At 45.0% G+C, this 27653-nt stretch overlaps 1 protein-coding gene across 4 annotated transcripts; it reads right to left on the bottom strand.

Moving 5' to 3' along the window:
* Nucleotides 1–1156: 1156 nt before the first annotated feature.
* LOC310636468 (zinc finger BED domain-containing protein 5-like) lies at nt 1157–26990 on the bottom strand. 4 transcript variants are annotated; one of them, XM_083356331.1, is made up of 7 exons: nt 26874–26990; nt 23961–24692; nt 20929–21259; nt 17380–17459; nt 7597–7717; nt 2740–5833; nt 1618–1835 (listed from the first exon to the last, which is right to left on the bottom strand). In XM_083356331.1, exons 2-6 carry the CDS (start codon nt 24543–24545, stop codon nt 4008–4010), a joined length of 2943 nt encoding a protein of 980 aa, XP_083212457.1. In that variant the 5' UTR covers nt 24546–24692; nt 26874–26990; the 3' UTR covers nt 1618–1835; nt 2740–4007. The 4 variants fall into 4 exon arrangements, with proteins under 4 accessions (XP_083212460.1, XP_083212457.1, XP_083212458.1 ...); XM_083356334.1 differs by lacking the exon at nt 2740–5833 and having other exon boundaries at nt 1157–1835; XM_083356333.1 differs by lacking the exons at nt 1618–1835; nt 2740–5833; nt 7597–7717 and adding an exon at nt 12032–13775.
* Between the last annotated feature and the right edge of the window lie 663 nt (nt 26991–27653).

Below are 27653 nucleotides of genomic sequence, written 5' to 3' on the forward strand. Positions count from 1 at the left end.
GCTCTTTCACTGTTTGAGGTTGCTGACCCCTGGTATAGGGTTTCCTGCCTGAGCAGGGGGTTGGACTAGAAGACCTCAAAGGTCCCTTCCAAACTCTATTATTATTATAAACTAATCAAAGAGAAACAACCTGGAACTAAGGAGAAACTTCCTAAAAGCGAGGACAATTAAACCAGTGAAACGGCTTTGCCTTCACAAGTTGTGGGCGGTCCATCACTGGAGGTTTTTAAGAAGAGACTGGACAGTCACTTGTCTGAAATGGGATAGGGTCCTCTGCTTGAGTAGGGGGTTGGACTAGAAGACCTCCAAGGTCCCTTCCAGCTATATTGTGATTGAGTTCTCTTATGTTTAAGTACAGTATTAACCTTGTGAACTCTAAAGCCTCCTCCTTCCGTTATGTATTCAAGATGGACAGTGATTAATATTTATGTTACTTATATGTAAGGGTGTAGGTCTATACATATGTTGTATATAGTATGTTTTAAATGTGTTGTATATGTGTACACTTTTGACAGCAAGCAACTAAATTTCATTTTTAATGTGTGCTGTTGTGCCCACGGGAAAAAAATGACAAAAATAACATCTTATATATTTACCTATGAGGTATACCTGTATTACTTTTATCCCCATTTGTTCCACCTTCTCTTATTGATATCATTATTATTATTGCTTTGTTATGATTATTATTACTTTATTGTTTTGCGTGTACGCTGATAGCTTATGCACCGGAGACAAATTCCCTGTGTGTCTACTCACACTTGGCCAATAAAGTATTCTATTCTAACATTGAATAGAATACTTTATTGGCCAAGTGTAAGTAGACACACAGGGAATTTATCTCCGGCGCATAAAGCTATCAGCGTACACGCAAAACAATAAAGTAATACAATAGTACCAAATGAAGGCTAAAATAAATTACCGTCCATCTACGATAAGGTATTTGTGAAGTTCTTTCCTATGAAAAGGAACATAGATTAGAATTGTTTTATTCAGCATTACTTGTTATTACAGCTATTATTTAAATTACCTGATATAGCAGATTTCTGAGTTGTGGTTTGTTTGGGGTTTTTTTAAAAAAATCTCTAGCACCTTTACATGTAGAAAAACGTAGAGCAAAGCTTGGTTTATATTCAAGACAAAACACTGACCAAGGTGCTTCTGTTAGAAAATTTATTAACAATGATAACTTTTGTGGGTGCATAGTTTAGGCCATGTCAATTCTCTGCTACATTTAAAAGACTGCATCCTGGCAGGGCACCTTCCCTGCTGGAGTACGGAAAAACTCAACAGGTCCCTGCAGGTGAATGTGATGCTCTGGTGTTTGACAGGTGTCAGAACCAACAAGCTCACCTGCCTCCTCCGTTCTCCCCTCCTGTATCCCACCAGATATTGAAACAGTGTCTACAAAGTTTGGTGGCACATATCTTGCTGTCCATGTGGGGTGGCCTCAGTACCGATGAGGTAATTGTGAAGAACAACACCTGCCTTGACCGCGTCAGTACTGGAAAAAAGTCGATGGGCCGCTCAAGAATCTGCCATCTTGCAGCCAGAATTCCAGAGGAGTTCTCTATGACAGCAGCCCCCCCCAACCCTTCAGGCACCAGGGACCGGTTCCGTGGGGAGAGGTTTTTCCGTGGACCAGTGGATGCATGGTTGCGCAAGCTGCCTGCGTCCCCCGGATGGGGGCTTCGCTTCTTTGTGCGGCCCAGGTTTTAGCATGCCGCGGCCCGGTGCTAGTCCATGGCCCGGGGGCTTGGGGGACCCTTGCTCTATGATCCGTCTTTCTCTTGAATGACAGGAGGTATACAAGGGAGACTGCCTCTCAAGACTGGAATCTGCAGAAGAGGGGGGGAAAAAAGCATATTATTATTCAAAGTATTAGGTGAAGGGATTGTTTCAGCATTGACACTCCTCAATTTGTGGTATCAGCATTCCAAAAAAATAAACCAAAAAGTTGGTTTAAACAAAGATAATACAGGCAATCCTGGACTTACGACCACAATTTCTAAGCGACACACTTGTTAAGTGAGCTTTGCCCACCTTTTTTTGCCACAGTTGTTAAATTAATACCACGGTTGTAAAGCGAATCTGGTTTCCCCCACTGACTTGGCCTGTCAGAAGGCCGCAAATGTGATCGTGTGACCCCGGGGTGCTGCAACCGTCATAACTATGAGGCAGTTACTAAGAGTCCAAGTTTTGATCACGTGACCCTGAAAAGGTCACTTTTAACGTTAAATGGCCTCTAAACGAATGATTGTTGTTAAGGAGGGATGGGTGGGTGAAGATCCGTTCTCCGAGCTTGTGGGGTTGGTTTCTGAATGTTTCATTACCAGGCTAGGTAACATCTTGGGATGGAGTTTAGGAGATGTCGGTGGCAGTGTTCTGTTTGTGAGGGCTTCAGGTGTGGGTGTGTCAAGTGAGGGCCTTGTGATGGGTTACATCAGGTCAGGGTCATCGGGAGGTGAATTCTTGGGGGGGAGGAGGGGGGCGTGTGCTGTATGGTTGTGGGTCGGTGCCATCTCTGGTTGGCTGTGCAGTTGACCTGGATTCTGAGGGGTGCGTAGGCTGGTTGTAGGTCAATGAAGATGGTTCCCTAGTCTGGTAAGGAAACGTTCGGAAACCAACCCACAAGCTCGGGGAACGAACCTTCATCCCTCGTCCTACACCTGAGCCACTACTGCAAATAGTCATAAGTCAAGGACTACCTGTATAGCAAAAGTGCAATTTAAATAAGCCCACCTTGGAATGGCTCCATGAGGTTCACAGGCAGCGGAAAGGCGGCACCTCAAGACGACGATGCACGCTATTTTGATGTTTGCCCCAGCAAGATCACCAGGTGGAGGGAAGCCCAGTTTGCCTTTGAGCAGGACTCTGCCAAGGTGTCCCTCCTGAAAAACACCCCCGTTGTTCTCTCATCTGCAGGCATCAACCATAGTGGATTTCTACTGGGCATCACATGCGGCCATCAGCATTATGGAACAGTGTCCTTTGTACTTGGAAGACATCCCCACAACGAGGCAGGGCTTTTAATTGGTACGTGTTTTCTGCCAATTGCTCCAACGCAATTTGGGAAATCCCACAGTCTTCAAAGGGAGTCCACGGCAACGTTCAGCCACCGCTGTAGTTTGGGGAAGGACGCAAACTCAACCCACGTGGCTTTCCAGATGGCTTGACTAACTTCAGTCGGGATTAATCAGGGCCCTCATCCCGTTGCTTGCAGTCGCGCTCTGTCAAGAAGCACCACCGGCTAGGAGCCACCGCTAGTCGCTCAGCTGCGCTTATTGGGGAACTGTGGCTGGACAGGGGGACAATGTGTGGCCCTATGCAGTGCAGGGGGGGGGTCAGACAACCGGTGTGGCAACATGCAAAAATACTTGAAGTCATCTCCTCATCCACTGAGTATAAATGCCACACAAGCCAAGTTATATTCATCCTGGTTTTTTTGCCTGGATGTATTCAGAGGCCACCTATACAGTTAGTCCTCAACTTATGGCCATAATTGAGCCCCGAACGTTTTGTTGATAAGTGAGACAGGTTGCTAAATTTGGTTTTTCCCATTGATTTTGCTCAGCAGCAGGTCACAAAAGGGAATCGCGTGACCCCAGGAGACACTGCAAATGACATAAATAGGAGTCAGTTGCCAAGTGTTTGAATTATGGCCATGTGACTCTGGGGGAGGGGGGCTGCAACGGTCGTAAGTGGGGGAAAAAAAAGGTCGTAAGTCACTTTTCTCAGGGCTGTCGTAATGTCAAATGGCTGTCTAAATGAATGATGAAAGTTGAGGACTACCCGTGTCATTTTTTTTTCTTTTTTCTGCCACCGTAGGTTGCAGCATATTTCTCGGCATAGTGCTGCCACAGCTGATCCGTTTTCACCGATTGTACCCATTTTAGGCCATGGCAATATTCGGGTGCCACCAGGGGCTCGGCAAGGTGTCAAAAACACGATAATCATAGGGGGGAAAGAGGGGGGGGAATGATAAAAGTGCACCCACTTACCACACACTTTTAATGGGAAACGTGTGCCTGTTTCTCTGACACTAATCTTTGCACTCGTGGCTGGAGAGTGCTTACCGACAGAATTAAGTCAGATTCCACCTGAAGACAGCTCCGTTCCTTAGTTCTTATACATCTGAGTGAAGAAAACACCTTCTCGCACAAGTACGTGGAGCAAAATGGCAGTAAGGCCGCGATAGCTTTCCCCCCCACTGCTGGGTACCGTTTGGCCACTTGGCTCCAGAACTCAGACAGTGTTTTTTCATTGAACAGTTCCTTCAAACTGCGGTTTGATGTCACTTCTAGTAGGGCTTCTTGCTCTGGAGAGGAAAGGTCAGCGTTCACAACATTGTCCATAACGAAGGGCGATGCAACCCAGCGAATTCCAGTATCGCATCCCCCTGACACGAATGGAAAATACAAGGCAAGCTCGGTGTGCAATTTTTCCAAATGACTTCTGATGGCTGCTATAATGCCCTCAGTGTCAACAATAGAATTTAGTTCAACGAAGTCTGACACATTGGGAAAGGATGCAATATTTCCTTTCTTTACTTGGCCTATCCAGAGGGCGATTTTTTTGTGGAAGGCACAAACTTTGTCTTCCATAACAAACACGTTATGACCGTGGCCCTGCAGCGACCAATTAAATTCATTTAGTTTTTTAAATATGTCAGCCAAATAGGCAAGGCCGGACACCCAGGAGACGTTTTCAAACTTTTCTGCTAGGGGTGATGAAACATTTGTCAGGAACAGGTGCGTTTCATCTCGTAGCTCGAATAATCTCGATAACGTTTCACCTCTTGACAACCAACGTACTTCGGTATGAAAGAGAAGAGTGTTGTGCTCAGAATCCAAATCCTTGCATAATTGCCGGAATAAACGTCCATTCACTGGCCGGCTTTTGATGCAATTTATTATTTTTGTAGCATCCTCCAGAATCTCATGTAACACTGGGCTCATCCGTTTAGAAGCAAGTGCATGTCTATGCAAGATGCAATGATTTGAAACAATGGAACTGTTTCTTCTCTTAGCTTGTGCTATCACATCCGAAGCTCTTCCTGTAATAGCTGCTGCACCATCGGAACAAATTGCTACACACCAAGTCCATAATATTCCATGTTTACTGAAAAAACTGTCGATTATTGTGAATATTTCTTGCCCAGTCATTCTGCCAGGTAGTGGGCGGCAAAATAATATGTGTTCCAGTATGCTGTCTGAATCAGGAACACGCACAAAGACAATTAATTGTGCTTCACCAGCAAGGTCAGTGCCTTCGTCCAATTGAAATGCAAATTTTTCTGCTGCCGTGATCTTTTCCACCACTTGTTGAATAACATCTGTGGCCATATCTTGTATTCGTCTTTGGACGGTGTTATCAGAACATGGAATATTACGAATGGCATTAGCCATTTTTTCATCAAAGAGAATTGAAGCAATTTCAATGGCAGAGGGAACCACGACTTCTTCAAAGATGTTGTGAGGCTTATTTTGTTTAGCTGCTATCAAGGACAATTCATAAGATGCTTCCAGACACTTTTTCGAGATGTTTGTGGTAGCAGCCCGGTGTTTTATAAATTCGTCTCTCTTTATCACGAAAAATTCTATTGGCTTTTTGTTGTACTCTTTATGTCTTGTGGTAAAATGTCTCTGGAGCAAAGAAGGCTTCATGGAATGCTTCGATAATACTTGATTGCAGATAACACAAACAGGAATCTGCTGGTCGTTCTCTTCCAGGAAATAAAATCCAAATTTCAAATAATCTTCACTGTATTTTCGATTTGGTGGTGCTTTTAATTTCTTCGGTGGCGGTTCCGCTGCTGAATCACTTTCACTTTGCACTGATGAACATATGATAAATTTATCCATATTTATTAATATGCGCCATTACCTTGGTGGTCAGGTGGCTGGTCGGCTATTCTTCCCCTCCCCCTCTCCTCTGCCTTTCTCCTCACTGCCTGCTGGCCTCTCTTTCCACAGCCTCTGCTCCTTCGCCTGATCCCTCTGCTTGTCTCTCCTCTTCTCCCTCTTTTCCTCACTGTTTCTCTCACTCTTTTCCTCACTGTTTGTCTCCTCCTTCTTTCTCCTCACCCTTCTCTCACAGAAACCTCTCCTCTTCTCCTCTCTCTTTCTCTCTCCATCAACTTTTTTTTCTCTCCCTCTCCCGCCAAAACCTCCTCCTTTTATATCCTCTCCTCTCTCCGCCCTCCTTCTCCTTTTCTGGGTGAGCCAGAAGCGCTAATTTGTATGTAGCCACATGTGCCAATCCTGGGGCTTCTGCCGAGCTCCCACAGCCCTGCAGCTCCAGCTGAGTCTTCCCTCAGGCCTGTGTGGTAGCGCTTCAGCTTGTTCCCTCCCCCCGCTACACTTGTCTAGGGGTCGCATATCATCTGCCAGGTGCCACTGGTGGTACGTGCACCGCCAGTTGAAAAGTCCTGATGTAGAAGTCTAAATTGTGTCTAATACTAAAGAACATCAAGACAGGATAATCTTGAATTTCTCCCTCATCCCTTCCTGTATTTCTGAATAAAGCTTAGGTTTTTGTCATGGCTACCTCCATACTTCTCCATACATACTCTGAGCCACTTTGAGGTAAATACATTTGCTAAAATAAACTTAATTTAGATTTAATATATATTTAATGTTCTGTGGGCAGCATGTGAATTTAATAAATAAATAAGGCCGCCCAGAGTTGTTTTGGATTGTGAGCTGGGCAATATATACATTTAATAAATAAATGAAATAATGCAAATATGAATTTCAAGTAAAGATGAAAAATATTTTTAAGCATTCTTTGCACTGCTATGTTCCCTCCTCAGCGCTTTCTTCGTCTTTCAGTCCGAATAAGTAAAAACAAAACAACATCTCTTTTGCTTCTTTGGAGGGAGGTCAGTAGGTAGGGTCCTATTTACTTACAATAGGAACAATTGAAAGTGTTCCTATTGAAAGTAAATAGACAATAGGAACACTTTCTCATTATCTACTCATCCCTTTCTTCCAAAAGGCATGTGTTCCTTACTGAATGCTCCAATTCACATTTTTCTGGGAGGTAGATAAATGGAAGTAAAGATGTGGCTATTTACTTATCAATTTATATGTTTCCCATCTCACCCAGTGCTGAGTCTAGGCAGCTTACAACTAAATAAAAACAAGATAAAACATTAAAATAATAAATATTAACATTAATGTAAAAATAAATGTTAAGACTAATCTTGTTTCCAGACAAGATGGGGAGTAATCTAAACTAATCTAACCTAACCTAACCCAACAAATAGGATAGGATAGGAATGGTATGGTATGGAATGGAATGGAACAGAATAGAGAACAGAGTACAGTAGAGTAGAGTAGAATAGAACAGAACAGGGATGGGGTGGGATAAGGATAGGATAGGGATAGGGATAGGGATAGGATAGGGAATGGGATGGGATAAGGATAGGATAGGGATGGGATGGGATAGGATAGAATAAGAATAGGATGGGATGAGTTAGAATAGAATAGAATAGGGATGGGACAGGACAGAACGGAAAAGAACAGAACAGAACAGAACGGAATAGTTGAGAGGCTAACCCTTGCCAATTTGACTGAATGGCAAATCCCCCCTTACTAGAGTCAACGTTTGTCTGCTCCGACTGGAGATCCTCCTCCATCCTTCCAGGAACAGGCAGGACCGACTTCACCCCAGCTGCTGGCAAGCAAGCATCTCTTTCCTTCGGGTCTGTGACCTCCTGCATAAAGTAAGAGACAATCATCCCCTTCTGAACAAGATGTCAGCCTAGATGTACAAACTCAGAATTTTGACTATAATTAAAGAATCAACTACACAAAACATAACAGAAGTGGAACAATTAAATACTATGACAGAGGATTCAACTGACCAAGAAATACAGTCAATGAAAAATCCAGAAAAGGGACTGACAACATTGAAAACTGAAAAGACTTTCTATATAAACCAGAAAAAACTTGAGGAGCAAGAAGAAGAACAGACCGAAGAGAAGACAAACATACCAGGACAATTATGCAGATTTGGAATAATTGACAATTTATTAGCTTTTCCAAAAAAATGGCAACAGGATGGTCTCTTTTATTTCAAATAATATATATAATAACAGAGGGAGATCTATTTAATGACCTAAAAGCACTGACAGGAAGAGCAAGATGGCAAAGGAAGAAAGCTAGAATAAGGCTGAAGAAAATTGGGGTTTTCATTTATCAGTGAGGATTTTATATTACTAATTAAAATAGAATATATTTAAATAGACAAGATGTGTACTTTGAACATCAGATTTTGTTATGAACTGACATAAAGAAAACTTTGGTCATTTAAAACTTGGAAGTATAAATATTAAAAGTTGAATTTGAATATTGATGGGAAATTAAAAATTGGGGAAAACAAATAAATAGGATATTGTTTATAAAGATTGAATGTAAAAGTAATTTACATAATACGCTAAAAATTTATTGATAAATGCAGCAAATATTTTATTTAACTGAGATAGTAACTGTATTAGCTTAAATATGAGATAATAGACATCAAGAGAAAAAAGAGGAAATATTTGATGTTGAAATAGAGGAAATTTGGAAACTAATTGAAAATAAGAAATGATATATTGTATTATTAATTAGATGATGTAAGATGGTGGGAAATAGAATATACTCAAATAGATAAGATGTGTATTTTGAATATTAGACTTTGTTAAGAATTGTGATAAAGGAAACTTTGTTTACCAAAAATTTGGAAATAATAAATATCAAATGTTAAATTTAAATATTGATGGGAAACTAAAAATTGGGAAAAACTAATTACAGGACATTGATTGTTTATAAAGATTGAATGTTAAAGTGACTAGAATATGTATAAGCTAAAAATTTATTGATAAATGTATCAATGCTCTCTTTACTTAATGGATACAATAAGAATCGTATTAGTTTAAATATGAGACAGTAGATATTAAGGGAAAAGGAGAGGAAATATTTGATGTGGTAGTTTGAGACTTGTACTCAAGATTTTTGTATGTTATTGAATTATTGATTAACCCAGCCGCCACGTTGCTTTTTAAATACTTAAATGTAAAATTAGAAAATCAATAAAACATTACAGAAAAAGAAAAAAAAGAAAAACGGTCATGAATCACATTGCTCAGTGCCACTGTTAATTTTGAACAGTCACTAAACGAGTAGTTGTAAGTCAAGGACTACTATCCTAGGCTCACTATCCAAAGGAGATTTCAGTAGGACTTTAATTCCATTAAAAAGCTGGAATTTTAGCTAAAGATAAAATAGAACTTACACTGTTTTAACACAGAGGTCCCCAACCCCCGTTCCGTGGACCTGGACTGGCACCGGGTTGCGGCATGCCAGAAACTGGGCCGCGCAAATAAGTGAAGCCCCATCCATGGGATGCAGGCAGCACATGAAGCCATACCCCCTTCGGTCCGCAGAAAAACCTCTCCCCACAGAACCGGTCCCTGGTGCCTAAAAGGCTGGGGGCCTCTGGTTTAACCTCAATGAAGTCAGAGATGGGCAGCCAAGAATAAGCCTTTATGAAGAACAGCAACTAACATGATTAAAGGAGACTAAAACATATGAAGAAAGTTTGCAGGATTTGGGTTTGGTTAGTTTAGAGAAAAGAAGGATAGGGGGGACATGATAGCAGTATTCCAGGATCTGAGGGCCTGCCACAAAGAAGAGGGGGTCAAATTATTTTCCAAAGCAGCAGAAGGCAACAATGGATGAAAACTAATCAAGGACAGAAGCAACCTGGAACTAAGGAGAAACTTCTTAACAGTGAGGACAATTAACCAGTGGAACAGCTTGCCTTCAGAAGTTGTGGGTCCTTCATCCCTGGAGGTTTTTTAAAAAGACACAGCCCCTTGTTTGAAATGGTATAGCAGTGATGGCGAACCTTTTAGAGACCGAGTGCCCAAACTGCAACCAAAACCCACTTATCGCCAGGTGCCGGGCGGGCATGGCCCACTGGGTGGGCATGGCTGCAGCAGACACAGCATACTGGGTGGGCATGGCCAGGGTGGGTGTGACTACCTCGACATTGCGGAGGGATGCGGAAGTGGCTGGCGGACGCGGTAGGTACCCAGGTGTGCAAGAGGAATGCGCTCCACCTGCGGGCCAAGGGCAAGACTCTCAAGGGGGCTGAGATGACCAGTGGTGACCTGCTCTCCAACCAAAAAGAGATGGGACCGAGTAGGCGTGTCCGGCAGTCTGCAGCACATGCTCCCCCAACTCTGTATGCTGGAGGGTTTAAGCAAACTTAGCAACTGGAGTGGGGATCCCACCCAAAACAAATGTGCTTCTTGGGTAACCTTGCAGCACGACAGAAGTGACCAAAACCTGATGCAACCACCCAGCAGATGGGGGAAGAAATAAAAAACAAAACAGCCCCCACCCCCGCCAAAACAGAAATGCTCATGACAATGAAGGCCTCGGACAGTAGGAAGAGGGCGGGAAGGTGGGCATCTTGCTCAGCTGATAGCTTGGGGTGGAAGGGGGCAGTTACACCCCCTCCCAAATTAAAGTTAAAATAGAAGAGTGTCTCATGATGGTTTTCTTCCCCTTCTAGCTGCAGTTTAAATATGTAAAAGGCCACAAAAGAAAAAAACTTGGCTTTCTTTCATTTTAATTCAGAAGGCAGGAAAGGGAAAGAGTGGCGAACGGTGATGGCGCAAAGCTTCTAGCTATGCAGGGGGCCATTGGGGGGCATGTTCTCTTTAAAAAAAGAGCAAAACGAGGCAAAAAGTAAAAATCCCCCATTCACTCCACCTCCCAGAGACACAATAACATAGCTTTCAATGATACAAACAACTTTTTATTGAAAGGCAAGTTTGCATTTGGCATGCTTTTGAACAATTACGATTTTTGCTGTTGTATGTATGCTGACAATTTGTCTAATATTGGCTCATACTTTGTAAGTTTGAGAGCAACACATCCAGCACTCAGGTCATCTGTTAAGTCTGTTTCTGGTGTCAAGATTTGATATAATTCAAAGATGAAAACAGCTGCTCACAAGCATAAGATGATCCAAACAAAGTAAGGAAAGCAATCCCAAGTGTTTTCATTGACTTAAAATTATTTGGCAGAGAATTCCACTTTTAAGGATTTCATTTTCAGAACTAACTGTGCTGTCCTTTGTCATCCCTTCTATCTTCTCAAGTGTTTCATGCAGGTCATAGAATTTATTTTTCTAGACAAGAGTTTTCTTGAAATTCCAATAGCTCCATTTTCAGATTTCCTAAATCTAACCAGTGTAAGCAGGAAAGATCAAGTTCTTCAAATTTGGCTTTATCTGAAGAAGTAACAAAACACAGGATTGTCTCCATCTTACGGAACTGTAAAAATATGTGACTAAAATCCACTTTTGCAGCTGCTACAGTGCTAGAAAATTCTTTGTAGATTTCCTGATGGCTTGTAGAATTGTCTGCAACTGTTGTAGAATTTTTTAAATGCATTTTTATGTTTGGAAAATATTTCAGCTGCCCATTTTCAAGGTCTCTTTCAAAAACCTGCAGTTTTCTCTCAAATGTTTTGATATCACAAAACATCCTTTCTGCTGTTTTCCCTACACCTTGTAATTGTTTGTTCAGTACATTGAAGTGTAAAATATTTTTTAAAAACATGAGATTGGTAACCAAGGCCATATTAGTGAGTTGTGGATATTCCTGCCCTTTTTCGTTCATAAACAGCCTAATTTCATCCAAGCAGGCTACAAATCTCTCCAGGACTCATCCTCTGCTCAGCCACCGGACATTATTGTACATAAACAATTATACTGTTCCTAAACCTCAAGAAGTGCTTGAAACTGTTGACAATTCAGAGTATAAGCCATGATGTAATTCACCATTTTTGTGACATCTTTGAGGGCATCGTCAATTTTTTTTGTTGCTTTCCCTGGCACAAAGAGCTTCTTGATGTATAATACTATGGAACTGAATGACTTGAGGTTTTGTTTCTTTAACAAAGAACTGTATGAAACCAGATGTTGCCCACCATAGAAGGTGCCCCATCACTAGTAATTGAAACCACTTTTTTGTAATATATTTTATTGATTTTTTAAAAACATAAATCACTTAATAATTGGTGAACAGTGTGTTGTCTGGGTTTACATTTGTAAAACAATCACTAACAATTGATTTCTATAATCCATAATCCACATAATGGTTTTAGTTGATTTCCTTTTCCCAAAATATCCTCATTTGCAAACATTGAGTTAACACAATTCTTATTGTTTTGATAGATAACAATTAAATATATATTTTTTTCTCAATATTCCTAGAAATAATAATCGCATTCATACAATATTTCTTTTCTATCCAATCATTCGGGTTGCCTTATTAAGGATCCTGTTACAGTCCTTATTTTGTTTCTCCCACCAAATTCTAGGCATTCTTACTGGTTAAGATTTTCTCAAAAATTAATTACATTTTTAAAATTAACTATTTTTTTCACATGAACCATTTCACTTTTCCATTTCCAAAATGAACAATTTATCGTTAGAATAAAAGTCTTAAACTGTTCAAACAATTTTAGATTTATCCAGATTTAAGTTTTAAGTTTCAGGTTTTATATTTATTTCACTTCCATATATTCTGATCCTCCAGAAAAAGATTTAATTTGCCACTTCTGTTAGTATAAGGGTGGGGCGGAAATCCCCCTCCTTCCCTTTCGGAGGCATTTTGCTTCTTGGGGATGTTTTCCAGGAAATTAAATATTGAAAAGAGAAGATCGAATTCCTCACCCAGTTGCAAGCACGCTGTTCACAGTTGTGCTGGTTAGTACTTTTGGACTTCGGTTGCTAGTAGCTTGAGCTGGTCGATGCAGTACAGCCAGCCTTTCTCCTGGCAGGTTAGAAGGCTTTCCCCAAGTCGAACGGAGCAGCTGGTGCCGTTCCAGAATCGCTGGAGCACCCTTCTTTCTTCGCCACCTCTCTTAGACCCCATTTAGGGTCCCCTAGCAGGGCGAAATTAACCACGGGGGTATGGAGAATCCGCAAGCCTGTGACCGGTCGCTACCGCGCAAACCCGGAAGTCATGAAACCACCTTTTCTGGTCTTATGTCTTCTGACAAAAAAGCCTCCTTCCACAGAATTGTAAATATCTATCCCTTGTGTTCTTTCAGGCAAAGACACCAGTTTCACCAGCTCCTCTCTCATGATGTCACCAACAGCATAACGCAAAATTACTGCTAGCCTTGCATGATTATTTATATCACTGCTTTTGTCCAAGCACATGGAGTAACAGGCTGCCTTTTGTAAGTCAGCGGTGAGCTGCTGACTTAACATCACTTTCCATGCGCTGGACTCATATCTTTAACAGTATTTATGCTAAGTGGCATCTCAGAGATGCGTTGAATAATTTTATCTTTGTTTGGGAAATCATGAAAAAGATAATCACTCCCAGACAACATGGCCATTTTGATAATATCCCCATCAGCTGTGCCCAGTGGAATTTTAAAACTGGGAGCTGTCAAATGATTTGTTTTGGGAAGAGAGTTGGAAAAACTAGGATGCTGGGAATGATACTTCCTCAATTTCCCCTCAAGAAACTCTTTTCTTTTAGTAGCATCAAGTTTAGCAACACTTTTGTGGTTGGTGTCCAAGTGCCGTTTGACACTTGATGTGCGACACACAACACTTTTGTTGCATAGAACACATAACGCTTTCCCATCGTGTTCAATCACTCCAAATGAATTTGTCCAGGCCTCTTGGAATGATCTTCCACTATCTGTTTTTGCTTTTTTTGCTGGACTCATTTTTGAGTGTTCAAGACTTGGAGTCTACAAAAACACAAAATTAAAAAAAAATGAAGCACCCAATACAAATCTATCCCTATAGCAAAAATAACTTAACACTATTAGTTAACACTAAAGAAATGGATATTCCCTGAGTCCACAATCTAGGAGGGGGGAACTAAACAGTGTCTTGGATTTTACAGGTGGTTGGAAAAGTACTTATTCATTTTATCAGATACTGAAAATGGCAAACAAATCTGAAGCAGAACGCTTATACTAGCAGATGCAACTGATATGAAATCTGGACGAAAAATGGCCAATAAAGCATTCTTGGTTGTCTATTTTATCTTTCCTAATAAGCTGTAACCAACTTCCTCTCTTCACTTAGCAAAACCTGTGGGTCCCACGCCTTTCCACATACCTGCAAGACAGCAGCTGCAGTCGCCTAGCAAGGTGTCAAAAACTTGACGACGCCCCCCAAAAGAAAAAAGTGATAAAGTACAGTAGTCCTCGCCTTACAACAGTTCGCTTACTGACTGTTCAGAATGACGACACTGAAAAAAGTGGCTTATGACCATTTTTCACACTGTGGTGCACGCCCACCCCACCCCTTGCCGCTGCCACTTTGCATCATCTTGCACGCACATCCCAGGGACGCACGCTGGACGGCAGTGGTGAAAGGTGGGCACACGCCAGACCCCACCTTCCCGAGGATGGGCAATACAGCTTCACTTTCGCAGCTATGTGTCAGCCGGCCTGATGATGCAGGGATCACCGCCGTCTCTGCCCCATGAGGCTGGGCAGCCAGTGTGAGAACTCCGTTGGGGCCTGCTGAAGCCAGCGAGCAACTGAGGCAGCTCCAGACACCTGGCCGCCCCTTGTTCTCCTCCTCCCCCATGTGGCCGGCCGGCCTGATAGTGTGAGAACTCCACTGCCTCGTTGGGGCATGTTGAGGCCAGCAAACAGCCCAGCCGCCCCTTGTCCTCCTCTTCCTCCCCTGCGTGGCTGGCCGGTTGAAACTCACCACTGGTCGCTCGTGCTCGCTCACTCGCTGTCTGCACCAAATGCTGCTCACTCGCTCTCCCGCCAAAACCTGCTCCTTTTGTAGCCTCCCCCCACCCAGCTCTCAAAGCTGTTCCCAGATTCCAAATGCATGGAGCGCGGGAGGGGAGCAGCCCAGCCCTCCGTCCCTCTCTCTGGGGCGACGGCACGCATGCCCATAGAGAGGGCTCCGAGTGCCACCTCTGGCACGTGTGCCACAGCTTCACCACCACGGGTAAATGGTCTACTGCTTCAGCAGGGGGTTGGACTAGAAGATCTCTAAGGTCCCTTCCAGCTCTATTCTGATACGAAAGGCAAAAGCGAAGCTTTCCCCTGTCAAGACGTGTCTCGACTTTAGGGGGTGGTGCTCATCACGGTTTCTTGGCCGAGGGAGCCAGCGTTATCCAAAGATGTTTTGCTGGTCATGTGACCAGCGTGACTATACACCAAGGCGCATGGAACACTTTTACCTTCCCACAGAAGGGGTACCTATTTATCTAGTCACACTTCCATGCTGTTAAAACTGCTAGGTGGGCAGGAACTGGGGCAAGTAACAGGATCTCAACCGGTTGTGTGCCACACAGGTCTCGAACCCAGACAGTCAGTTTTGTCCTTTGTTCTAGGTTGCTTCTCTCCTTGATTAATGTTGTGATTCCGTGCCAGCCTGTGATCCCGGCAGCTGAGTCCGGGGAACCTGAGGAGGAGGAGGAGGGGACTGGGGAGCCATCGGAGGGAGGAAGGCTCTGATGAGCTCCAAGACTTACATTCCAGTGGGGAGCCTGGCCCTTCTGCTCATGCTCAGGATGAGACACAGCTGGGTGAGAAGGCTGGGTCGGACTCAGAGGACGCACAGCTGGAGGACATGAGAGACGCCCGCAAACGAAGACAGGCCAGGAGAGTAGGCCAGAGGGAGGCAATGGGGCAACTCCGGGGAAGGGGGAGAAGGCATTGAGGGCTGGATTATAAAAAGGGAATGTGTGGGCGCTGCTGGTTGCTGAAGGCAAGCATTGCAAAGTACTTCCCATGAAGTACTAAAAAGTACTTCATGGGATAATGTTCTGTTGGTATTGCCAGTGAATAATTCTCTGTTTTGCATTGGGTTTTGTGTGGGCAATTTTCTCTGTTTCGATTGTGTTTTGTTGCCTTTGTTTTTGGACCATTTGGCAAATTTGTTACCAATATTTAAAAGGGGTTTTGTTTTCTTCTAAGTCTCCAGTTTACTTGTCAAAAGGGGTTTGTTTCCTTGTGCATTTAACAAGGATGTACATTGAAACTTAACATTAAGAAAACCAAGATCATGGCATCCGGCTCTCTCAATTCCTGGCAAATAGATGGGGAAGAATTGGAGGTAGTGACAGATTTTAGTTTCCTGGGCTCCAGGATCACCACAGATGGGGACTGCAGCCAAGAAATTAAAAGACGCTTGCTCCTGGGGAGGAAAGCCATGGCAAATCTAGACAGCACACTGAAAAACAGAGACATCACCCTGTCAACAAAAGTGCGCATAGTCAAGGCTATGGTCTTCCCAGTTGCAATGTATGGCAGTGAAAGCTGGACCATAAGAAAGGCTGAGCGCCAAAGAATTGAGGCCTTTGAACTATGGTGCTGGAGAAGACTCCTGCAAGTCCCTTGGACTGCAAGGTGATCAAACCAGTTAGTCCTAGAGATCAACTCTGACTGCTCTTTAGAAGGCCAGATCGTGAAGTTGAAACTCAAATACTTTGGCCACCTAATGAGAAGGAAGGACTCACTGGAGAAGAGCCTAATGCTGGGAAAGATTGAGGGCAAGAGAAGAAAGGGACAACAGAGAATGAGGTGGCTGGATGGAGTTACTGAAGCAGTAGGTGTGAGCTTAAATGGACTCCAGAAGATGGTAGAGGACAGGAAGGCCTGGAGGAATGTTGTCCATGGGGTCTCGATGGGTCGGACACGACTTTGCAGCCAACAACAACATAGGCTGGGACAGAACAATTAATTTCCGTCATCTCTTGTCTATCCTTCTGGTGCTTTGGAAAATAGCTTGAGCCCCTCATCATTGTGGCAGCCCCTCAAATATTGGAACACTGCTATCATGTCTCCCCTAGTCCTTTTCACTAAACTAGATATACCAAATTCCTGCAACCGTTTTTCATAAGATTTAGCCTCAAGGCCCCTAATCGTCTTTGTTGCTTTTCCGCAGCCCATTCCAGAGTCTGTACATCTTTTTTATAATATGGCGACCAAAATTAGATAAAAACTTTCCAGCTGACAAGCTCAGTGTCTTTAATCGCTGAGCCCTTGTTTTTTTATTTTATTTTTATTTTAATTCCATGTATATCCCGCCCTTCTCCGAAGACTCAGGGCGGCTTACAAGCTTAGCAGTAGCCTTCATTCTATGTATATGCCTGCTTATTAGGGCTTTCATACACCCCCCAAGCGGCATTATTACAAAGTCAGCTTAATTGCCCCCAACAATCTAGGTCCTCATTTTACCTACCTCGGAAGGATGGAAGGCTGAGTGAACCTTGAGCCTGGTGGGATGCGAACCTGCACTAATTGCAGGCAGCTAATATTACATACCCCCAACCTGGTACAGGGCAAACTCTTCTCATAAGGTTGACACACATACCTCTTTCAAAGGAGTTTGGTCCATTTCGGAAGGAAGCAATGAGCTGGGAGGGTCTGGAGATTCGCTTCTAGGTTCTGCAGCTGAAAACAAGACATTACAATAAACTTAAGTGATTGGATACACAGCCGCACACAAGGCCTGCCGTGCTGTGAATCCTTTCAGAATCTTTCCAGAAGAAAATTTTTGAAATTGTGTGGCTCAGTGGGTTAGGACGCTGAGCTTGTCGATCAGAAGGTCAGCAGTTTGGCGGTGGAATCCCGAGTGCCGCATAACAGAATGAGCGCCTGTTACTCGTCCCAGCTTCTGCCAACCTAGCAGTTCGAAAGCACGTAAAAATGCAAGTAGAAAAATAGGGACCACTACGGTGGGAAGGTAACAGCGTTCCGTCCGCTTTTGGCATCTAGTCACGCTGGCCACATGACCATGGAGACGTCCTCGGACAAGTGCTGGCTCTTCGGCTTTGAAACGGAGATGAGCACCAGCCCCTAGAGTTGGAAATGACTAGCACACATGTGCGGGGGAACCTTTACCTTAAGGATGAGAAGTTGCCTCTTTGCCCCCCCCACTTTTATTTCCACTTTAGAAATTGCTAATTGCTTTCCTTTTCTTACTTGTCCCTTCTTTGTGCCCATTTAATTGCTTTTCAGAGTGGACATAGGATGGACCTGAAAGGTTGGACTGGGGTCTGCTTTGATCGAGGAGTTCTGCTCTTGCCAAGATTATTAGCAAGTTTTACAGAAAACACGGATCAGATCAGGGGAAAAAATAAAAATCTAAAGGGACGGTTTCTGATCCAAATCACGCTTCGGCTAAACCAGCATTTCTAAGTTTGACAGCCATACGATGTGTCGACTTGTAACTGTTGTAAATGTGTGAGGGTTTCTAAGCACCTGAATTTTGATCATGGGAAAGTGGAGATGCTGTGAGAAGTCATAATTGTGAGGATCAGTCCTAAATCCTTTTTTTTTTAGTTTCGCTCAAATTTGAAAGGTGGCTAAATAATTGGGCGTGTGTTGAAGACTACCTGTAGGTAACCACTTTACAATAAAGGCAGTACTTGCACTACACCTTATAAAACCTATTAATAATATAGGTAAAGGTAAGGTAAAGGTTCCCCCGCACATGCGTGCTAGTCGTTACCGACTCTAGGGGCCGGTGCTCAACTCCGTTTCAAAGCCGAAGAGCCAGCGCTTGTCCGAGGACGTCTCCGTGGTCATGTGGCCGGCATGAGTGGACACCAAAGGCGCACGGAACGCTGTTACCTTCCCACTGGAGTGGTCCCTATTTTTCTACTTGCAATTTTACGTGCTTTCGAACTGCTAGGTTGGCAGAAGCTGGGACGAGTAACAGGCACTCACTCTGCTACGCGGCACTCGGGATTTGACCCGCCAAACTGCCGACCTTCTGATCGACAAGCTCAGCGTCCTAACCCACTGAGCCACCGCGTCCCTATATTAATAATATATAGCTAGTTAACTCAAGTAGAATTCATCAGTAAAAGGTATAAAAGCCAGAGAAATCTGTCCCTAATGCCAAACCACAAATTCATAATGTGCCCAATGGGCAGCTAAGATACTTCCAGAACAGGAATGGTCTGGTCCAAGGGTAGGCAACCTCGGCTCTTTTATGACTCGTGGACTTCAACTCCCAGAATTCCTGAGCCATCATGGCTCAGCTTGGAAACCTCTCCCTTTCCCCTCAGCATGGCCGGCTCAGGAATTCTGGGAGTTGAAGTCCACGAGTCATAAAGTGGCCTAGGCCAAGGGTAGGCAACCTCGGCACTTTTATGACTCGTGGACTTCAACTCCCAGAATTCCTGAGCCAGCACGGCTCAGCTTGGAAACCTCTCCCTTTCCCCTCAGCATGGCCGGCTCAGGAATTCTAGGAGTTGAAGTCCACGAGTCATAAAAAGAGCCAAGGTTGCCCACCCCTGGTCTGATCCCATATGTCTATGAAAATTCTGAGTCATCCCAATCATGGTTGTCCCAAAGGTGCTTTTTCAAGAGCCACCTGGACTTTCTTGTTTTTTCTGAAGACGTTTTGAGTCTCATCCAAGAAATTTCCTCATCTCTGACTGGATCATGGGGGAATCGAAGGATTTATAGTCCTTGCAGACAGCTGGTCATTTGCATCGTTTTAGAGCAGCAGTCTTCAAACTTGGCCCTTCTATGACTTGTGGACTTCAACTCCCAGAATTCCTCAGCCAACAATGCTGACTGAGAAATTCTGGGAGTTGAAGTCCACAAGTCATTAAAGGGCCAAGTTTGAAGAGCCCTGTTTTAGAGAGTCGCTGAGGCCACCTGGGGTTTATCTGTGTCCTCAATAGTCACCTGAGTGGTGCAAATGGGTGTGGAGCTTTTTTGGAACTGCTGAAAGGACTGTTGTAGATGGATGATGTCGTATCCTTCAATTTTGTTCAGTTCAGTTTTGACATACATGGTCTCTTTGACCCCTCTTTCAAACTAGCAGTCCTCTCTGTCCAAAATGTGGACTTTGCTGCCTTCAAAAGAGTGGCCTTTGTCTTTTAAGTGCAGATAAGACTGCTGTGTCTTGCCCTGATGGGTTTGTTCTGCTACATCTGCAAGGAATATAAATCCTTCCATTCCCCACCATCCAAAGCTTCTTGGATGAGAAGCAAAACACCTACAAAGTCCAGTTGCCTCTTGAAATAGCACCCATTAATAGCCCTATAATCCTTGCTCTGGCCACCACTTGTCCGAAATACGTGTCCTACACAGCTCCTCCTTGAAGACTGATCAGAAACTGTCCATAATGAAAGAAGCGGTAGCTAGACTGTTATTAAACCATGCTTCCATTATTATTTTTTGGATTTGTTTTAATTGTGTTTTTTTAATGGATTGCAACCTGCCATGAGGTCTTCTCTATCAGTGTTTTTTAACCCAGGCAACTCTTTAAATGTGTGGACTTCAGCTCCCAGAATTCCCCTGGGGAAAGTTGAAGTCCACACATCTTAAGCTGCTGAGATTGAAAAACACTGTATTAAGCTGTTACCTTATAACCGTGACCAAACATTATTCCTTCAGAATTCAGCTACAACACATTTGGTGATCCTCTTAGCCCAGCGGTAGGCAACCTTGACTTCTTTTATGACTCGTGGACTTCAACTCCCAGAATTCCTGAGCCGGCCATGCCGAGGGGAAAGGGAGAGGTTTCCAAGCTGAGCCATGCTGGCTCAGGAATTCTGGGAGTTGAAGTCCACGTGTCATAAAAGAGCCAAGGTGGCCTACGCCTGGCCTAGGCCGCTTTATGACTCGTGGACTTCAACTCCCAGAATTCCTGAGCCAGCCATGCTGAGGGGAAATGAGAGAGGTTTCCAAGCTGAGCCATGCTGGCTCAGGAATTCTGGGAGTCGAAGTCCCCGAGTCATAAAAGAGCCAAAGTGGCCTATCCCTGATCCTATCCCTATTGCATTTATCAAAATTTGCTCTCCAGGAAACTGATCAAGGTTAAAAAAAAATCTGCCCTCAGTTTAAGCATCCCATAATGCAGAAGGGATTTGGTGTTTGCCCATTCCTAGGGCGTTTTTACCTGGTATACCGATCTCCACTTCAATGTTTTCTCTCTTCACGGCTACTAAGGGCTGCTCAATGTTTTCTCTCTTCACGACTACTAAGGGCTCCTTCTCGGCGTTTTTTCTCTTCTCGGCTTCTACAGGCTCCTCCTCAGCGTTTTCTCTCTTCACGGCTACTAAGGGCTGCTCCTTGGCGTTTTCTCTCTTCACGGCTACTAAGGGCTGCTCCTTGGTGTTTTTTCTCTTCCCGGCTACTAAGGGCTCCTTCTCGGCATTTTTTCTCTTCCCGGCTACTAAGGGATCCTTCTCGGCACGTTCGAAACTGGTGGGTTCTTCCGTTGGTGGCTCCTGAAACAGGGAAGACAAGGCCTACTCGGATCTACAGGGTTCAATGTGCCCCAAAGGCAAGAATCTCGGGGGCTGATTATCTGGTTCTCATGAAGGTTATTGGATTATGCAAATGAGTTACATAATACTACGCTCGGAATTCTTGCTCAGTATTCTTAGTATCACTGGGTTTGCCTTGCAGGAAATGCTGCACCAATGAATTTTCTCCCTGGAATTAAGCTCGCGAAACTTAACATTGCTCCGCAAGGAATAAAAAGTGGAAACATTAGCATAGCAATAGCACTTAAGACTTACATACTGCTTCAAACTGGTCAGTCCTAGAGGAAATTAACCCTGATTGCTCTTTAGAAGGCCAGATCCTGAAGTTGAAACTCAAATACCTTGGCCACCTAATGAGAAGGAAGGACTCACTGGAAAAGAGCCTAATGCTGGGAAAGGTTGAAGGCAAGAGAAGAAAGGGACGACAGAGAATGAGGTGGCTGGATGGAGTCACTGAAGCAGTAGGCGTGAGCCTAAATGGACTCCAGAAGATGGTAGAGGGCAGGAAGGCCTGGAGGAACATTGTCCATAGGGCCGCGATAGATCGGACACAACTTCGCAGCTAACAACACTGCTTCACAGCCCTCTCTAAGCGGTTTACAGAGTCAGCATATTTGCCCTCCACAATCTGGGTCCTCATTTTACCGACCTCGGACAGATGGAAGGCTGAGTCAACCTTGAGCCGGTGAGACTCGAACTGCCGACAGTCAGCAGAAGTAGCCTGCAAGGCTGCCTTCTAACCATTGCGCCACCACAGCTTGAGACTCTTTCTCCAGGTAGTCCTCGACTTACGACCACAAGTTGAGCCCAAAATGTCCATTACTAATGCCCATTACTAAGCAAGGCAGCTTTTAAATGAGTTGTGCCTGCTTTTACCATCTTTTTTGCCACTGTTGTTAAGGAAGTCTCTGCAGTTGCTAAGTGACGCATGAGTCATTAAGTGAATCTGGCTTTCCCCACTGATTTACTGTCGGATGCTGGCTGGGAAGGTTACAAGCGGTGATCACATGATTCCGGGACACTGCAACTGTCATCAATAGGTGTGAGTTGCCAAGTGCCCAAATTTTGATCACAAGATCATGGGGATGCTACACCAGTTGTTAAGTGTGAAAATCGGTCGCAAGTCATTTATTTTCAGGGCCATTATAACTTGTTTCACTAAAGCAGGGTTCTTGAAACCAGAATTCCTCAGCCAGCGTTGAAGTCCACAAGTGATAAAAGGGCCACGTTTGAAGACCCCTGTCTTAAAGCATGCTCGCTGGGAAATTCTGGGAGTTGAAGCCCACAAGTCATAAGAGGGCCAAGTTTCAAGACCCCTGCACTAAAACAAATGGTTGTAATTCGAGGACAGTTGGTTCAGGTAGGATAATTTCACCACTGGTGGTTAAATGGGAACAAATTCAGCTTTCAGCCAGTCAATTAATGCAGGTAGTCCTCAGCTTATGTCTGTAATTTCCACTGCTAAGCCGGGTGGTTACTGAGTTGTGCCCCATTGTACGACCATTTTCATCATGGTCGTTAAGCGAATCACTGCGGAATCATATGCAGTCATTAAGTGGCTTTCTCCATTGACTTTACTTGTTGAAGCTGGCTGAGGTCACACATGGTGATCATGTGACCTAAGGACACGGTGTAACTGTTGTAACTGCATGCTGGTTGACAAGTTCCTGAATTATGGCTTTGTAACTATGAAAATAGTGAGGCTCATAAGTCCAGGCACCAGTTGTAAGTCACTTTTTTCAATGCCATTGCAACTTCGAACAGACACAAAACAAATTGTTGTGACCCAAGGAACATCTGTAGTAGCACCATGTTTAGGCTCTGAAGTTAAGCCTGTCTCAGCCCAGTTACTACCTGGAGAGTAACTGGAATAGTATCAGGAAGTCCTACAAACATGGTCAGGTTTTTTACGTTTTTAAGCAAACCTTGTGGATTTATCTGAATGTGAAGTATCTGAATATATTTAATCAAAGTGAAGTCACTGGGCCGAACTAACTACAAAACACGAGGCAAGAATACATAAAGAGTCTTAACTGCATGAAATGGCAACGACGACTTCAAATGAAAGAAAAGGAAAAAGGACTTGGACAGTTATGACGCCAACAGAACAACTTCAGAAACATTGATGGTTGTGGTTAAAATTCTCAGAGTCAACAAAACTCACAATACAGGGAGCGCACAACTTACAACAGTTAATTTGGTGACTATTCAGTTACAACAGCACTGAAAAGTGACTTACGACCGTTTTCACACTTGCGACGGTTGTAGCATCCCCGTAGTCACATGATCAAAATTCAGGTGCTTGGCCACTGACTCATATTTATGACGGTTGCAGTGTCAAGTGTTCCCTTTTGCGATCTTCTGACAAGCAAAGCCAACGGGGAAGCCAGATTCATTTGACAACCATGTTACTAACTTAACAAATGCAATGATTCCCTTAACAACTAGGGCAAGGAAAGTGGTAAAAACGGAGCAAACTCCTCACTTAACAGATGTTTCACTTAGCAACATAAAACATTGGGCTCAATTGTGGTCGTAACTCGAGGATTGCCTGTAGACTGAACTTATATCATTGCCAGTAAGTATTATAAGTGTTTCTAGCATTGAGGTCCGTTTGAGTCGTGCAAATGCAAACACCAAGGTCGGTATCATCAAATCATACCTGACGTGCTTCTGATCTGGTCTCTTGCTGGCACCTCAGGGACTCTTCCACCAGGGCCACCGCCTGGGAACACGTGTCCGGCCTCCTGGCTTGAACCCAGCTCTTGAGCTCCGGCGGGAGGCTGGCCAGGAACTGCTCCAGGATCAGCAGCTCCAGGATCTGCTCTTTGGTGTGTCTCTCTGGCTTCAGCCACAGGTGGCAAAGCTCTTTGACTTGCTTGTAAACCCCCTCAGGATCTTCCACCTCCTGGCAGCAGAACTGCCTGAAGCGCCGACGCTGGGCCTCCGTTTTCACGGCTTCCCCTTTCAAGATGGCGGCCTTCACCTTCCCATAGCTGTCCCGTTCTCCGATTTCCAGCTTCTCAAAGGCCTCTTTGGCTTCTCCACAAAGGGCTGGCAGGAGATGGGCTACCCACTCTGCTCTGGGCCATCGGCAGGCTGCGGCCACCTGTTCAAATGAGGCCAGGAAAACCTTGGGGTCTTCCCATGGAGAGGCCTCCGACATCTGGGACTTGCCCTCTCCTGGTTGAACCACTTCCAGCGTCTTGAGGAACTGCTGCCACTGCATTTCCCAGCGCTCCTCCATCCCAACGAAGGGGTGGGTGGGTGTCCTCTCGCTCCTCTCAAATTTGCTTGTTCAAATGTTGAGCTGCAAAAACCGAACTCCTCGATTCTTGTATATCTCTGGCCCTCCCCTCTTAATTCGTTTTCTCTCTGGATGACCTTCGCAGATCTAAAATTTAGAGCATTTTCAGATTAGACCGTTTTCAGCAAAATGTCACATGGTGATGCAGCGTTTCCGTGTCCCATCCTATTCTGAAATTATTACTTAATAAAGTGCGAAAGAGCAGATACTTGCCCGTTCTTCTCTCCTTGTTGTCTTGTGTTAAACTGGGGGGGGGGTGTCCTTTGGTGCTTTCCAATCCGTTCCCCAATCTATCTGAAAGAAGCCTTACCAGTAAGCTGACAGGCCCCATCCAGTTTATACCACAAAATATGGGTAGAATATAAAATAATAATCAAAGGAAGCCTTTAAAAACATTGAGCACTTTAAAAGACTAGGACACGATGAAGATTCTCAATTATCCAGGTCACGGTTGCCCCAAAGATGCCTTTCTCCAAAAGGCAACTAGACATTCTTGGGAGGTGTTTGTTTTTTTTGCTTTTCTTTTGAAAATGTTTCGCTTCTCATCCAAGAAGAACCTGAAGAAGCTTCTTGGATGAGAAGCCAAATATTTTCAAAGAAAAAAAAGAAGACAACAAAGTCCAGTTGCCTTTTGGAGTAAAACACTTTGGGGACTTTAAAGGCTACCCACGTGATCTTCTCGGAGTCCTTGCTGCCGTAGGAGCTTGCGAGAACTGATGATGTTACCAAACACCGCTAACGGACGACGCTTAAAAGCAAACCACCATCTCAAGAGAGCATCAAGGACCCCTAGAGCATGGGTCTTCAAACTCGGCCCTTTTATGACTCATGGACTTCAACTCCCAGAATTCCTCAGTCAGGCACACTGGCTGAGGAATTCTGGGAGTTGAAGTCCATGAGTCATAAAAGGGCCGAGCTGCCGTAGAGTTCAGGGGTCTTCAGACTTGGCCCTTTTATGACTTGTGGACTTTCAACTCCCAGAATTCCTCAGTCAGCATACCTGCCCGAGGAACTCTGGGAGTTGAAGTCCTCAAGTCATAACAGGGCCAAGTTTGATGAAAGCCCCTGCGGTAGTTTTAACCCTGAGTTTAAGGGGGCGCTCTCTTCTATCCCAACGGATCTTAACTTTGGCAAATCCAAGTGGACCTACATTTTTTTTTTAAACAGGTGAAAAAAATAGGATGCTGGCTGCGGATCCACCAGATTAAAAAAAACCCACCTCTTTCTCTGCGTCTTTTTTTTATTGAAAAGTTTTACAATACATTTTTTAATACAAACCCCCCCTCCCCTCTCCCCAACCCCCCCCCCCAACCCTCCCCTCTCCCCACTTCCCAGAGCAAAATACAGGGTATAAAAATACAAACAAACATAATCTAAAATATGCAAACAACCATAAAATATTAAATTCTATCCCACTTTTAACTCTTGGTAAAAAAATAACTACAAGCTAAGTTACACATCATATATATCCGCTACTTATTCAAACGCTAAGTGAAACTTTTTTAGTCCCATCTTTATTCTGGATGCAATCAATCCATCTTCTTCTCCCCTCCACAATGTATCTCTGTCTTTCAAATACGTTGAGATCTTTGCCCTTTCCGCCAAGGTCCTTTCTCTGCGTCTTTATTCGGGCATGGGGGAAACGCAAAACGGCCTGTCCCCTTCTCCTCTTCCCCCACCCCAAAAGGGTTAAGCCGGAATCAGCCCACTTGCCGCCTCCCCACCACCACCCCCCAGCAGCCCGGTGCCGGCCCTGCAAAGGCGGCCACCGGCAGGAGAGACGGACAGAAAAAAGGGGAGGTGGGCGGGGAGATCGCCCCCTTCCTCCTTCCGAGCCCCGGAACCCCGTCTTCCCCCGACCGCCGAGACCCCCGGCCTGCACCGTTGCGTTGGAAAGGCGAGCGAGGCGCGCAGCTTAATGCTCTGGTGTGCAATGCAATAATGCAATGCAATAATGCAATGCAATAATGCAATGCAATAATGCAATGCAATAATGCAGTGCAATAATGCAGTGCAATAATGCAGTGCAATAATGCAATGCAATAATGCAATGCAATAATGCAATGCAACTCGCCCAGGCTCCTTTGGCTCCGGGGACGATCCCGGACGAGGGGGGGGAGGGGAGGGGAAGGCGAGATCCACCGAGGCGGAGGCCTCACGCCGCTCCGCCGCAGCTCCGGAGCAACCCGCCGCCTTCCCCGCGCAGGGTTGCAAGGCTGGAGGCAGCCCTGCTCTGCCCAGCCCAGCCCGGCCCGGCCCGGCCCGTACCGGCAGCGGCGGGACCCGCGCGGCCCTTCTCCTCCTCGGCGTCGTCCGGTGGGTGGGCGTGCGAGCGCTGGAAGCCACCCCGGGACTGGCGGCCGCAGCTGCGCCCATCGATCCCCGGCCTCGCTTCGCTTTGACGCTCCGCCTCTGAGTCGGCGGAAGGGAGCCCGCGGGCGCCCCCTCCCGCCCGGCCGCGGCTCTGCCTCCTTTCCCCGCAGCTCTCTCGGGCCGGATGGAGATTATCCGAATCGGAATCAGAGCTGGAAAGGGATCTTGGGAGGTCTTCTAGTCCAGCCCCCGCCCCGCTCAAACAGGAGACCCTATCCCGTTTCAGGCAAGCGACTGTCCGGTCTCTGCTTAAAACAGGAGACCCTATCCCGTTTCAGGCAAGCGACTGTCCGGTCTCTGCTTAAAACAGGAGACCCTACCCCGTTTCAGACAAGCAGAGCTGGAAAGGGACCTTGGGAGGTCTTCTAGTCCAGCCCCCGCCCCGCTCAAACAGGAGACCCTATCCCGTTTCAGGCAAGCGACTGTCCGGTCTCTGCTTAAAACAGGAGACCCTATCCCGTTTCAGGCAAGCGACTGTCCGGTCTCTGCTTAAAACAGGAGACCCTATCCCGTTTCAGACAAGCAGAGCTGGAAAGGGACCTAGGGAGGTCTTCTAGTCCAGCCCCCGCCCCGCTCAAACAGGAGACCCTATCCCGTTTCAGGCAAGCGACTGTCCGGTCTCTGCTTAAAACAGGAGACCCTATCCCGTTTCAGACAAGCGACTGTCCGGTCTCT

This window comes from Vipera ursinii, assembly GCF_947247035.1.
Source record: "Vipera ursinii genome assembly, chromosome: 2".
Classification (NCBI taxonomy): Eukaryota; Metazoa; Chordata; class Lepidosauria; order Squamata; family Viperidae; genus Vipera; species Vipera ursinii.